Source organism: Anser brachyrhynchus (genome assembly GCF_964034855.1).
Source record: "Anser brachyrhynchus genome assembly, chromosome: 2".
Lineage (NCBI taxonomy): Eukaryota > Metazoa > Chordata > Aves > Anseriformes > Anatidae > Anser > Anser brachyrhynchus.
The window spans coordinates 127,388,811-127,402,898 of record NC_137695.1 but is presented as its reverse complement, the minus strand read 5'-3'; the positions used below and the strand labels follow the sequence as shown (position 1 = coordinate 127,402,898).

At 37.1% G+C, this 14,088-nt stretch overlaps 1 protein-coding gene across 4 annotated transcripts in view; it reads left to right on the top strand.

Annotated features, from left to right (window-relative positions):
* The window catches only part of TRPA1 (transient receptor potential cation channel subfamily A member 1), a 47,014-nt gene extending 40,520 nt beyond the window's left edge, over window positions 1-6,494 (top strand). For 3 of the 4 annotated variants that reach the window (XM_080580735.1, XM_080580736.1, XM_080580734.1), the window contains 4 exons: window positions 883-951; window positions 2,741-2,851; window positions 3,383-3,480; window positions 5,383-6,494. In XM_080580735.1, the coding sequence (XP_080436861.1) occupies window positions 883-951; window positions 2,741-2,851; window positions 3,383-3,480; window positions 5,383-5,614 (510 nt within the window). In that variant the 3' untranslated portion in view covers window positions 5,615-6,494. Of the gene's footprint in view, window positions 1-882; window positions 952-2,007; window positions 2,066-2,740; window positions 2,852-3,382; window positions 3,481-5,382 lie in introns of those variants that run through there. The other variant, XM_080580737.1, reaches the window with a different exon arrangement.
* The last annotated feature ends 7,594 nt before the right edge of the window (window positions 6,495-14,088 follow it).

Below are 14,088 nucleotides of genomic sequence, written 5' to 3'. Positions count from 1 at the left end.
CTTTGGTAAATGCCTGCTCCATAGACTAGAAATCACGGAATCACAGAATTGTAGGGATTGGAAGGGACCTCAAGAGATCATTGGTTCCAACTCCCCTGCCAAAGCAGGTTCCCTAGCATCATTGCTAGAAAGTATAGCTATTATATATAGCTATTATATGTATATATATAATATAGCTATATATAATATAATATATATATAATATATATAATATAGCTATTGCTATAAAGTAAGCATCATTGTTTAATACCTTGATCTATTTTATCATCATAACCTAGCACTAAAAATGATTTACAAAAAAAAAAAAAAAGGAAAGAAAAAAAAAGCCACGTCAGATCTTCATTGCACACAAAATACCAGTCAACAATAGAAATTAACTGATGTGCCTAAAGTAAACAAAATGAACTGGAAAACCCATTCATAGTAAGAAAGGGCTAAAATAAATAAAAAATAACTAAATAAATTTCAGCCATATTCCATTAACATCAATTATTGTTTTTAGGAAATCAGGTTTTCACAGGAGATGAGCATTAAAGGTCAATTATTATTTTTTTAGATTATTTATTGTCACCGTGATACTATTCAATCAGTGGTCAACATGTATTTTTCTCTTAACATAAAAGCGATCATGGATTACAAAAGAAGGGATTTTATTCTTGACAAATCTTTTACATTGTTCTTTATTACTAGTAGACAGTTGACCTTAAAAAAGCTTACTACGTTTCTTGATATGTGTTTTTCAAATATGCACAATGGAGTTGTGTTTCCAGATTCAAGTGAAGCAAATTTAACTTTAGAGTCATTTTGGATTTAAATGTGAGTGAGAAATACAACAGTAAAAACACAATAAAGTGTTTCTTTGATCCTGTGATATATTTTTAGATTGGTTTGGCTGTTGGGGACATAGCTGAAGTGCAAAAATATGCTGCACTCAAAAGGATTGCAATGCAGGTGAGTAGCACACCATAGAAGCAACAACTATAGGCAGTAGGTAGCATAACTAGAACACCATCAAGATAATTAACTAATTTATCATCAACATCCCTAAATAACATCGCAGCATCTCTATAAAGCAAATTGTTGAACATGGGCACCCTAACTTAACCTTATATTCAGTCATGGGAGTGACTGTCAAAAAGACATATGTAAGCAAGTGCATTTTTAAGGAAATGAGAAGAGTCAGATCAATGAATTTTGAGTTATTTCAATAACAGAATGTCAAAGTGAATAAGTGCACTGTTTGAAATTGGAGTGTTGCCTGTTAAGGTGAGTCAAAAGAGGGTCAAAGTACACGGGAATCAAAAGGAAGCCAAATGCATTGCAGTATACTGAATGCTCATGGTGGTTTGTGTACCAAGAAGATACTCTGCAATGCCAGGTATAACTAAGGAGCTTAGGGTCACATTTATAAGTGTATTTAGATACCTTAAGATGTATGTAGACATCTAACAGAATTTGCATTGAAAGCAGGAGAGTTTAGTAATTTATATGCCTTTTTAAATTTATTTTAAGAAACAATAAATTTGTCATATGTTTTTTTTCCTTGTGAACTGCATATCAAGCTTGATTTTTCACAAGTGGAAATATGCTAAGTATACACCTGTCAAGAGTAAATATTGCTTCTCACAACGTGTTCATAGAAACTGTCTGTTCATATGCTTCTGCGTGGAGTCTGTATGGTGAGAACTGATTGTCCATAAAATTGGTGCAGAGAAGAGTGGCTTTGCTCATGTTCCCTGCTGGCTCTGCTTTTTCTAGAAAGTTTCAGAGCCTATATAGTGCCTATAAAAGGAGAGATGTGTGCGCAGACAGAATACCCAAAGACAAGAACAGCTCACAAATAACTTCTGCTGGTAGTTACATAACTTACAATCATGTGTCGTACTGGCTTAGTTCAAGCATATTTGAAGAAATATGTAACATTTCCTTCCAAAAGTTATAAAAATGACTGAAATAAAGGTATAAGGGCAGCTAATGTTTTTCATCTAAGTATTTTGTTGCCAACAGAATGCTCAGGAAAGGTGGTGTCTTACTACTTCAGACAGTGCTGTGAAATCTTTATTAAGTATGTAACCTTTTGTGTGTTTGATAGGATTATGATTGTCTGCTTATAGGCTTATGCTGTATGTCCTTTTCTTTTAGAATATGCTTAGTATTTCTGTAGCAATGTGAGAATGAATGGAAAGGTGGCATCTGCTGAAAAGGCCACTTACATGTTACATATTCATTTTACTCATGGGAATACTTTACTCACAGGCATTGCACTGGCCTCCTAATCTATACTGGTTCTGTCAGAACCTAATAAAAGGATATAGCACAGTTAAAGAGAGAAAGATCACTCTCATTATTTGGTTTCAAAATCTGTTGCTATGATAGGTATTCTGTCTTTGAACTTTTTTGCCCTGTAATTCTATACTGCAACCCTCAAGGTAAAAAAAGAGATGTTCAATTCATTTCACAAGAATTAACTCAGTTTTAAAAAAACATTTTAATTGTAAAAGCGCATAACAGGAATAATTAACTCTACTAAAAAAACTCAATACTATTATGAATAGATGGTATCTAGTGTCTGAGCTGCACAGATCAAATATTATACCATGGTGTGCAGTGTAGATATCCTCTAGGACTTGATGTCTAGTAATAGTGATTTGAATGTAATGACATAATTGTTATTTTCACATTGTAATGTGTCGTTATCTTAAGAGAATATATCTTACTCTAAATGCGAAATAATGTTTAGGTTAATCTTCACACAAACTTAGAGAAGAAGCTGCCATTTTGGTTCCTAAGTCGGGTGGACCAGGAATCAATCACCGTATATCCTAACAGACCAAGATACTGTGGCTTTATGGTAAGATGTTGAATCTTAGACAAAAGATTTCATACTTATATGTGTTATGATTGACTTAATTTGTACACAGACTGCTAGCAATGTTATATTAATAAGACTTGATCATTATCTGATATCACTAGAAGCATGTTTAGACCATGACTGTCTTCACTGAAAATGAAGTCAAGTCTTCAGTTTGAGTGCAGCCTAATTTATTCAAATGTAATTAGTGTTTAAGTTCTTAGTGATCTGTGACATTATTAGATGAGACAAGCTACAGAAGTTATTCAGACTGAAAATGTAATTACTCCCTTTTGGGATTTCTTCTTTTATTTGTTTACTTTTAATTTCAACTGTTGTTGGTAGACTGAATTTTCTGATTAAACACATTTTGCAAAACAAATGTTTGATATACTAAAAATAACTTTATAACTGAAACTGTTTTTAACATTTAACAGTGTGTTGAGACTGTTACCATTCACCCTTTTGGGATTTTTAATCTGTTTTCAGACTATAAAACCTGGTTTCATTTTGGTACTCTGTTTTGTTTAGAGTGTGTTCCAGTATTGCTTTGGGTGTGAGGACTCTACCACAGATGCACAGAGCACAGATACAACCTTAGAACTGGAAGTTCTGAAGCAGAAATACAGGTATTCGTTGTGTTACTTTATTACTTTAAACACACCCAAAATTACAAGTATATTATTTAAAGATAGTGTTCTAAAACTCAATGCTACACCTGCAAAGTAAAATCCAGTGTATCTTTTGTCCTTAAATAAGCTCCATCACTATGGTAACTTAGTATTTTATTTTATATTCTGTAATGTATTTACTTTCAAAATACTTCTGGGTTAGAGAAATATTTTTATTCCATGGCAGCAAAGGAGGGGGGGGTTGATTGCACATTAAACTGAACTAAACTAATGAGGAAAATGCACTTTCATTTCAAAATCAGAGGTTTATACATGGCGGTTTTCCAGAGTTATATTAAAATTAAAATTAATGTAATTCCAGTTGGTTTGCAGATACACACAATCTGTAACTCACTTTGCAATGGTCAGATGGTAAATCTGCTTCAGCTTTTTTCCCCCAAAATGGATTGTTGTCCTGGTTCTCCTTCAAACAAATCATCTGTTTCCTAAAGCCTTGGAAAGAATTCTCTGTATTGTACTTTTCTTACTTATCTTACCAATGTTATCCATAGGAATGGTTTCAGAAAAGCCTTCTGCGAATGTACAGCTAGGAAAATCTATTTTTTCTCTCTCTCTCTCTCCCTCTCTCTCTCCCCCCATCAATGCCTCCTCCCCCCCACCCCCACGCTCTTTCTGTCTCTCCTTTTAATCTACTGAATTTTTATCTTCCTGCACATAATCTGATGAAGTATGTAGGACTGAAGCATGTAGTACTCAGCAAGAATTTAGAGGATGTTGATACACCCTACAGATGTTGGCAAACCATGGAATTTAACAAGTCTTTCTTCAAGTCCATGCCACATCGGTGTTTACAAAACAGCATAGAATACACTCTTTGTTTTTCCACAAAGAGGGAAGAAAAATAATATTTTCTATAATTATAAAATTCTTTGGAATGGAATAACTTGTGGCCACTTCACTATGGAAAGTTATACTTTCTGCTCTGAACATACTGTCTCAAAACTTTGTTTTACTGTGTTGCCGACATGTTTTTATTGTCAGGGTTCAAAACAGTATTCAGTTCCTGCTGAAGCTAGTAGCAATCAGCACTGAGTGTTTACACTTTGTTTTGTTTTGTTTCATTTTGTTTTCATTAATGCTAGCTAATTGTTGCACTACTTTAATTCTTATGGTACTTGTTTGGTAGCCACATGAAAACAATAGTAACTAAGGAAACCCCAAAGTGTTCTTCAAAGAGAGCCTTTTCAGTCACTCTCTATATGATTTTGTGCTGTAATTTTGTGAAGTCTGAAAAGTAGATTTTCAAAAAGCCTGCTTCACACTTTCGTAAAGACAGTTTCTACACACATTTACTATTTATTCCGTTGTTCCTTAAAAGTTAACAGATAGTGTGTTCTGTATGTGTGGTGCTAAATGATGCTTTTTATTTGTATCGATTGCACTTTGGATAGCACTTTTAAAGAGATAATTATGTGTCTCATCAGTTTGACCCATGTGCTGTTAAAGTAGTTGTGAAGTCCACCAGGTGTCTGTGAATGCTTAATTGCCATTGCATACCTGGTCTTTTTTTTCCTTGCCAGACTAATTGAGTCAGAACTATGGAAGGAAGTTCAGAATTTTACTTTATTTGAGAGTGAGACTGCTCTTACATTAAATATATAAGTCACTTATCTCAAGATCCATAAATTTGTTCTTTAATCTTATTTCCTGGAATCTGGAAAAGTAACAAAGCTTGCAAAATTAAATGTACTCCAGAGAAAATTATTTGTTAGCAGAAGGGTGAAATTGAGGACTGACAGATCTTTTGTATCTGTCCTTTGAAACCAAATGGCAAAGCCTCTTTTATGCATATTTTTCTCATTCTTTCTTTCTTTCCTTTTTTTTTTTTTTTCCCTTTAGGCTCAAAGATCTATCAACTCTGTTGGAAAAGCAACACGACCTCATTAAACTGATTATACAAAAAATGGAGATAGTGTCAGAGGCTGAGGATGAAGACAGCAATGATTTATTTCAGCACAAGTTTAGGAAAAGGCAGTTAGAACATAAGAATAGTAAATGGGATACAGTGTTAAAAGCTGTTAAAACAAATGTGCCTAACCCAAGCACAGAAAAGAACAATAGCTTCTTCTAGACATGTCTGTGATAGCATGGTGTTATTAATATTTTCCTTTTCTTTGAGGTCAGTTATCTTAATGTCTGTGCATAATGTCAATGTGATACATTATTTATTCAAGTATAAAAGCCAGATCCAAAAAAGGATGTAGATGCTCAAAACAGTATTTAAGGAGACTGAAGATGTCTACATCCAAAACTGTGATCCTGAAAGTAGCTGACTAATCAGGAAAGTGCCTAACTCACCAGATGCCAGCCTTGCTGCTCTGACAGTTCCCAAGGCTTCTTTCTAGGTCTATTCCTGAATTTGGCCCTAATGCTGTTAGTTGTATACTTAATTACAATGTTTTCTGTTACAACTATTTTTAGAATTTCAGAGTTTTTAAAAGTTCAAATTCCAATTCTTCTAGTATTCAGATGTTTTGAGAGAGCCAATGGGATTTATGTAGACTAAACAAAAAGTAAGAAGCTAACCTGACAGATTCTTTGGAAGCTTTGCTGAGTAAGGACTGCAGGATCAGGCCTGAAAGGTAAGAAATAGATTACAAAAATGTAATGTAAGGCAAGAACCATCTTCTTTTGTGGATAACTATATGCAACTCTCAGAGGAATCATTTGGACTAGTATGCCTATAGCAATGATAGAATGACATGCTAAATACTAGTAATTTACAACTTAATGTCCTTATACTGCTAGTGTGATTTTGGCCTTCCTGATATCATGAAAACTGACCTTGCTGCTTTAATCTGCACACTGGTTTTGTTATTTACTAGATATTCAGTGAACTATGTAATATACAATAATATACCAAATGTGGAAATAAACATGAATTAAACTGTGTTTAAGTACCTGAGTATATTTGTTTCAAAAATAGCGCTAATAAACTAATTATGAGTATATGTGGTTGCAGTCTTCTGTGGTTTGCTTTTGAATTTAGACAATTTGTTTAAGAGCTTAATATACATTAATTCTTCATGTAAGGAACAATTACGGTTCCTGTTTATTTAAAAGCAAGGTAGACACCAGAAAATTAGTTCACACTGTACAGAACTTGTCCAATCCTCAAAAACCACAGAAAGATGCACTGCTAATCAGGGAGACTTGTACCTTAAAATTACCGTGGACGATGCTCTGTTCAGTAAGGAAAATGCTTTCTCATCCAACTGCTTTATCCCAGTTTTGAGACTTTTAATCCTTGCCTGGTAAACAGAGAAAGGAGGGGGTTATCACTTTTTTGCCTATTACTCTGTGCTTAATAAGGTGAACAACAGCTTAATATCTAATAGTAGATGACATCTGAAGAGATTCAGGAAGCCTTTGTGGTTCGTTTCTTTTCACTCACCAGATTCACTGATGCCTTTGAATTCCGTAGCATAAATCCACAGCAGCTATCACTGAAAATGTTTGCTGTGAAGATTAAAGCTCCGTTCTGCTTTTGCCTCCCAAAATCTGAACAGGCATTTGGTATGTAATTGTGACTCGATAAAATTAATCCCAAATAGCCCGAGGCAAAGCATAAGTACTTGGCTGCGGCGTTCAGGCAATTAAATGGGGCATGGACATATGTGTTGCTGTATGAATGTGTCCACAGATGTTCCCCTTGGTGCCCCACCGCTGGGTGAGTCTGCCTCTGGACCAATTTCTGACTATGCTGTTGAGATCTGGTTTGTACCACCACTCTTACCTGCCCGGGTGGAAAGTAGTTTGGTACATGGAAAGAGAATCATAGCAGCGTTTATTTTTTATTTTTCTAGACAGATAGGGAGCGAGGAACGTGTGCCACAAAGCACGCGGCATCTGCCCTGCAGGCTGCAGGAGGAGCTGCTGTGGGTTCAGGTTCAGGACCAAGTCTGATATGACAGAGTGAAACAGGGAGAGTAAGCAGACAGAGTAAAGGTAAAAACAAAGGTAACTGTAGTCATTAAATTGCATTGTGGCTTCTTATCTCCAATATATTTCTTTAAATAAACTGTTCAGATTTTCTGAGCTACTGTGCATCTGCGGCTCCCTCTGGCAGCTGAAAATGGAATGTCCAGGTTCTCGGGTTGAGGCTGAACTTGAAAAAAACGCAGATTTTTAATTCTTAAAGCCAGAAAAGTTATTTCAAACTGGTGACAATCTGTACCATTAACACTAGATGGCAGTGAGTGATAACATTTTTGAATAAGTAAATTGGGCCTAAATGCATAGTTTTAAGTGAAAGGGAACAGGAACATGGTTACAACAGAAGCAAAGTAGTCATCACTCATAGTTTTGAAGTTTGAGCCTTTCAAGCAGAACTCTGATACACTTATACACAGCAGCCTCTTAGGACAGGGATTTAATCTTTTCTGAATTGTTAACTTTCTATTGGAGATTTTTTTTTCTTTTTTCTTTTCTCAGGCTTTACTGCTTTCATTCATTTAGCAGCTGTTATTATGATGGAAAGTATGGGTAACCATATCCATCCTTCCCACAGAGGCATCCAAACCTGACGCGAAAGCCACTGCATAGTTTGTCTGCATAGAGGACAATTTGATGGTGGGAGATAAGGAAATTCCAGATCTCCAAGTGGTTTTGTTTTATTTTATTTACTGTGACTTGGAAATTGCAGGCTTGCAGCCTGTTAAAATTCATAGCATCTGCTCATCCACAAAACAGTGACCTACCACACTGCTTGGAAATCTAGTATGGGTCTAAATCCCAATATTGGCTCATGGTTAGGATGCCAATGCATAACATGGCATATAGAAGCGATTTTAATGACAAGCTTCTGAAAAACTGTAGAGTGTGTCATAATACATTTTAAAAAGAAAAATGCATTCATATAATCAACTATCATTCACACATATAATGTAAAAGCCATTATTAAAGTAGACTGGTAATATTTTTAACAATCTGGATTTAAGGAAAAACTATGATATATACATTGTTTACTGGAGAGTTTATATACAAATAGGTAGTTGAGTAGATATTGGGATCTATAAATATATTGTTATAGGTGGTTTCTCTTGGTTTTAGTATGCACTCTCAGGCCATGATGGTAGAGTGGCAGAGTAGTAGTCATTTCCATTTTGGTGATAGTAGGGCTATACAAGCCAAGGGAAAAAGTAAAAAAGCTTACAGTGGTTGGGATATGTAGAGCCTAGATTTTAAGCTTAATGAAGGAGCACTTCTCGGCAGGTACAACAGTGGATAGAAAACAGTTTAACCACCTGTATGTTAATTAATATGCAACCAAAAAGCATTTTTGTCAACGGTTTTTATATGGAAAAACAAGGTATTTTGTAACTATCTAATATCACAACATTGAATTAGATATTTAAGTTTCTATGGGAATCATCAGACTATAATTATTTGATTGCCTCGTGATAGAGATATCTAACAGTCTCTGGTCACGGCACTGAGCCTGCTGGAGTTCAAGAGGCATTTGGACACCGCTCTCAGACACATGGTCTGAGTTTTGGGTGGTCCTGTGCAGTACCAGGAGTTGGACTTGGTGATCCTTGTGGGTCCCTTCCAACTTGGGATATCCTATGACTCTATGATAAGTTTTGAGCTTACAAAACATAGTACACGTATTATCAATCAGAATACAAATCACACGTTTAAAAAGAATTGTGTAGGCTGAGGTGAGGATAGTGGGTTATTTCAGCCATCTTTAGAAGCAATCCTGTTGGATACATCCATATATGTTAAATGAAAGTGTTATGTTGTGAACTTTTCCACATAGGAGTTATCTAACTATAGATAAATTCAACTGAAATTGATTATTTGGCTGTGAATGTATCCGCAACCTGTGACCGGTGTTTATCTGCATCTGATTTTCATCACCCACTTCCATTTAACAAGTAGCTCAGTGGTAGCAGATCTCTAGCATGTGCTTACATGTATGTATAATTCGTCTTTTACTTCACTGTTTTCTTTCAAATTATTTTTCGTGTTCACCATTTAAGTGTCCTAGTAGTCTTTCCTAAAATATCCAAATGCCAGAAGCATTATGGTGATTTCACTGTGGCTAAATGAAGAGGAAGTTAAATCATGAAGCATGCCATCGGTGTTGTAACTGTTAATCTATGTGGAAATGCTTCCTGCTCTTCATTCAGGGTGCAGAGGGTACTGCAGGCACACATAGGTACCATTTCTCTCTCTCATGACTGTATATCAAGTGTTTCTGATAGCGAGGGTAAGTATTCCAGCTCATTTCCTGCTGCTCAGCAGCACTCCTCAAAGAAAGCGGGCAAGATGATGGCATCAAGTTCTTCCACCAAAACTGGGGCAGAGACATTTTGGGACATCCCCAAGAGCTCTAGGAAGGTCACAAGTTGGGCCAAGAGATGCTTGCTGCTGCTGTATGGTTTCTTAGTCTGAAACAAATCAGCAGGGCTGTGCAATATGAGTGGCAGCGTGGTGGTTGTGGAAACCAGAGATCCAGAGGCCTGGCTTTCTAGTGAATGCATCACACTGTTGTGAAAATGGTAATAATGCTGTGTCCACCCGAATTAAAATCTGTTGGAGCAATGAAATGCATCCTTACAAGAGAACCTGAAGTAAGCAACTTGGAAGTGGACTCCAGTGAGGTTATTTTAGGATGGCAAAACGCAGTAGGTAGTTTATAACCCGCTTCAAATTCTACAGTGTCCATATTTGTGTCCTTTGTATGATGTTAGGCTACTGGAACAAAAACAGAGCTGCACTATAAACCACCATCATATTATGGCTCTCATTTTGTCTCCAAAGAAACAACATTGCATTCTCCTTTCTCTACTGTATAATGCCACGTTCTTACTTGTAACATCTTGAAGATATGGCTGTGAAAAACACTTAAGGACCAAGTGTAGCCAAGTCAGATCTCTAGATAGTACCTGCTGTGTGGAAAAATGTGTTGTAGAGGATGGGTAGAGGAGAAAACCCCCACTGAAATCAGCCAGTAGGGGTTTAAAAACTTTGGGAGCTACATCTATTGATGAAGAATAGAAATCTGTGTAATAAAAGAGATGGTCATCCTAACTGCTTAGGTTTTTGTTTTGTAAGAGGATATGCCCTTAAGCAGAGCATTCATCCCCTTAAATGGAGGACCCTGGAGAAGAAATGAGAGCAAAATTTTCCTTTAAGTTAATTCCCTTTTACACCACTTCATCTGTCAGTGTAATGAAGGTTGCAACATAGTATTAATCAATTTGAAGTTATCTTTATATCAATCGTCCGATGGCAGGTGTCTCACTGTGGCCAGAAATTAGACCCAGAGCATCAGTAATATTATGGATGGCACAGGATGTGAGAAAATCTTTGATTCAAACAGTAAAAGTGCTACATGAAGGCAGCATCTTCTGAGCTGTACAAAGATAGCAGGTGGTACTGAGCTGTACCTCAGCTCACAAGGTGACAGAGAGCTCCTGTGCATCTCAGTGCCATACTTGCAGTTACGGGGTTGGTCTGTGCAGGGGCAACTCAAGAATGTCTGAACCCATTGCATAAAGATGTTGGCATCCATGTAGTTTAGTTTAGAAAGAATTGGGAAATGCAGCAAAGACGATGTCACAATAATCAAGAGAGAAAGTGCTTCAGACACTTAAACAAGTAGCTCAGGAGGGGAGAAATCTCAGCAACGGTAAGAGTTTAGAAATCAAGATGGGAAATAATGCAAGTGCTGAGATGCAATGCATTTTGTATTGTCTGAAGATTAGGAATCACAGCTTAGAAAACAGAGTAAAATCTAAAGCTATTCCTGTCAGAAATAAGTAGTAATATTCTTAATATTTATTTATCCAGAGATAGACAATAGTTTGATCAGTAGCAGGAAACCGGGAACTGACAAAAACAGAAAGTGCAAATGGGCCAGAAAAAAAATGAAGGGAGAGAAACTGGGAGTGACATGGACAACAGTGTAATCATTCTAGAAAGGACTGAAAGCCCCAGGAGGCCACCTGCCCAGTCTGAGAACCACGGTGGTGCTCAAAGGACCATCTGATTCAGCTGCATTCAGCCATGTGAGATCGAGGACAAGGAGAGTTAGGATCATTTAAATTTTTAAAGCCAGGAAGCATGCTTTGTAACTCAGTCCTAATGACAATGCTTGGAGCTGGCAATGTCCACTGGAACGATTTGGCAAGGAAGCATGGAAGTGATGCTGTGATAGATAGGCATAATGGACTGCAGAATAATTTCTCATCACTGAGGTGACTCACTTCCTGCCAACCTGCATTTTAACATTTACTGGCATCTTCTCTCCATGGCTGTGATAATTACAGTTGCATTAAATGGCTGCAAGTAATCATGGTAAAAGTTACCACTGGTGCTGTTACTGTGTTATGGGGAAAGGAGCATCTATTTCAAAGGATTCAGTCTACTCCATTTCAGCCGGAAGGTGGAATCCACATCTGTGCATGAAGAACTGAAGGGTGGTGGCATGTGAAGGGATTGTCAGGGCAAGAGATAGCTGCACTTTCTCAGGCTGAAACAGTTTGTGTTGCATTAGCACCAATCAGCCTTCAGGCACTCTTTTGACACTAGGGCCATGCTCCCTCAGAAGCATTTGTTGCTCTGCCTCCTGTTTTGTGTATTGAGCCCCTTCCCTCAGTGCATCTGCTGCTCGAATGCCACCTCCAGCCATCGTCAGTGCCCACCAGGCCTCTTCTAAACTGTGAGAACAGAAATGATAACCAAAGCTGGCTAAGTCCTTTCAGCACCTAAACTTACCACCAAAATTCCAACAAGTTATCAAAACTGAAGAAATTCAAAGTGAGAGGGGACAGGCAGAGCTGGATTCACATTTTCAGCTTGGGTAGATGTTACATCTTCATTTTATTACCCTGAGAGCAAGGTAACTGTAGGTAACAGTTTTGTATGCACGCATTATATATCACTTAGATTAGATCACTTAGATTATATATCACTTAGAGAAGATAAAATATGGGAATGCTGTTCCTTCGTTCTAGCAAGCTAAGAATAAAAGTCACTGCCTCCTAAATGTGCTGTTAGCCCAGAGCTGTTCCGGTCACCGTTATGATGAGCTTCTGCCAGAAGTCAAGCATTAATGAATTACATTCATTGCACACCAGCACATGAACTTGTAATACAGTTACTAATTGTTGATAGGAAATTTAACTTTTAATGTAGAAAGAGAAATGTAATGAGGTTTGAGTGTGGCCTGGACTGTCTGCAGGGACATTTTATTTACAGTGAGGCCTCACTTTGTTTATTGCCAAGTTAAGGACCGTGCTGGTAGTTTTGTCTGTTGTCTGGCCAGAAGGTGGTTTTGTCTAGCCTTGACCACAAGACCTCAGCCTTTCTAAAGCAAGGAAGGGACAATTACTGATTCTTTGGGAAAAGTATCAAACCAGTCTCTTTAAATATGAAGTACATGAAGTAAAAGAAACCTATGGCAGACACTTCATGTTAAATGAAATGCTCTTTGACAAAATGCATACCTGACAGCAAATGTGTCCACAGGGCAATACTATATTCAGCAGAAGCAACATCTTGGCTCAACAGAGTTGCCTAAGGTTGGGATCCTTGCTCTGGCCCTGTGCAAGCGTCCAGCTTTCAAGGAGTTGCCTCTGTTTCATTCAGGCAAAAAAGCAAACTAGCTCACTGTCTGGAAGAAACAAAGGCAACTTCTTTGAGCTAAGCAAAAAGATGGATAAATGTGCATTTATGTCTGAATATCTGACTAGTAATGCTCCACATACTTATATTGAAATAATTAATGTCTTTATTTTTTTCCCATATACAAATACATACAATATATCATTACTTTAACTATTATTATATGATGATGCGTATATTTATGAAATAAGTGGCTGGTATTTCATATCAGTGAGAGTGGCACAGGGTCAGAGTGTGGCCCCCATCTCCAAATGGAGGATGGGAGGGGCACACTACAGCTCAGAGTAGAGGATAGGGGACTGCCTGCACAAAGAGAGGTAGTCAGCAGGTAGAGGGGCACCTTTTCTCTGAGATGTGTGGGATGGGCTGGATCTGGTCCTCAAGGGCCAAAATGCTTCCATTGTCAGAATATAGCTGGCTTTTAAAAAAGGTTTGTTTGTTTGTTTGTTTATTTATTTATTTATTTATTTATTTATTTATTTATTTATTTATTCCTGCATGCAAAAGAAAAGGTGAGAGCTTGATTCTCAGCCTTCTCTAGTAAGTTTTTAGGTGGTGCTCCGAGCAGGTGTACCTTGTTTGGTTTTGAGAAAAGTCTGATATGCTTGCCTAAGATTAGTGTTTCAAATCCATATTTCTTGGAAATCTGGTCCAAGTTTGGGCATTAACTATCTCTCCCTTAAGAAAGCTAGCAGATATTCCTGTAAAACATGCACTGCTTTGTGAAGAAGTTTTGTATACAAAGGAAAAGACAGGGAGTTGTACATTACCTCAGCCTTTAGCTTCAACTCAACAAGTTTTGCTAGTTAATAGAGATGGGCTGATTTCATTTCATTACAACTTGTTCCCTGGCTAGTTATAGTAAGTCTTTCTTTCTGAACATGAAAAAAACTTTCATGGTTCTTA